Here is a 318-nt window from a genome sequence, read left to right on the forward strand (position 1 = left end):
ACTTCAATCCGCCCAACAGAAATCTCGCTCTCGTCGCGTGAACTCGTCCCCGGCGACGTGATGCTCATCGCCGATGGTCTGGGTCGCGTGGAGGTGGACGCCGTCGTGCTCCAGGGCAGTGTGGTTGTCAACGAGGCCATGCTGACGGGGGAGTCGGTGCCCATCACGAAGGTGAGAGAAGGGGGAGAAGGGAGGGGAAAAGAGGAAGAAAAGGAAGGGGATAAAGGATGAAAAAGGAGAGAAAGGGCCAGGGATAAAGTAAGGGGGTTTGGAGGGAGGAGGGAGAAGTTTGGTGGGTTGGGGAATTGATGAGTTAAA

The 318-nt window shown here is 56.6% G+C and overlaps 1 protein-coding gene across 1 annotated transcript in view; it reads left to right on the forward strand.

Moving 5' to 3' along the window:
- The window catches only part of LOC119592106 (probable cation-transporting ATPase 13A4), a gene marked incomplete at its 3' end in the record, with an annotated part of 17,932 nt that overhangs the window by 8,584 nt on the left and 9,030 nt on the right, over positions 1-318 (forward strand). The window contains 1 exon segment of the mRNA XM_037940925.1: positions 20-171. Coding sequence (XP_037796853.1) covers positions 20-171 — 152 coding nt within the window.

The sequence above is a fragment of the Penaeus monodon genome, chromosome 29, assembly GCF_015228065.2.
Source record: "Penaeus monodon isolate SGIC_2016 chromosome 29, NSTDA_Pmon_1, whole genome shotgun sequence".
Lineage (NCBI taxonomy): Eukaryota > Metazoa > Arthropoda > Malacostraca > Decapoda > Penaeidae > Penaeus > Penaeus monodon.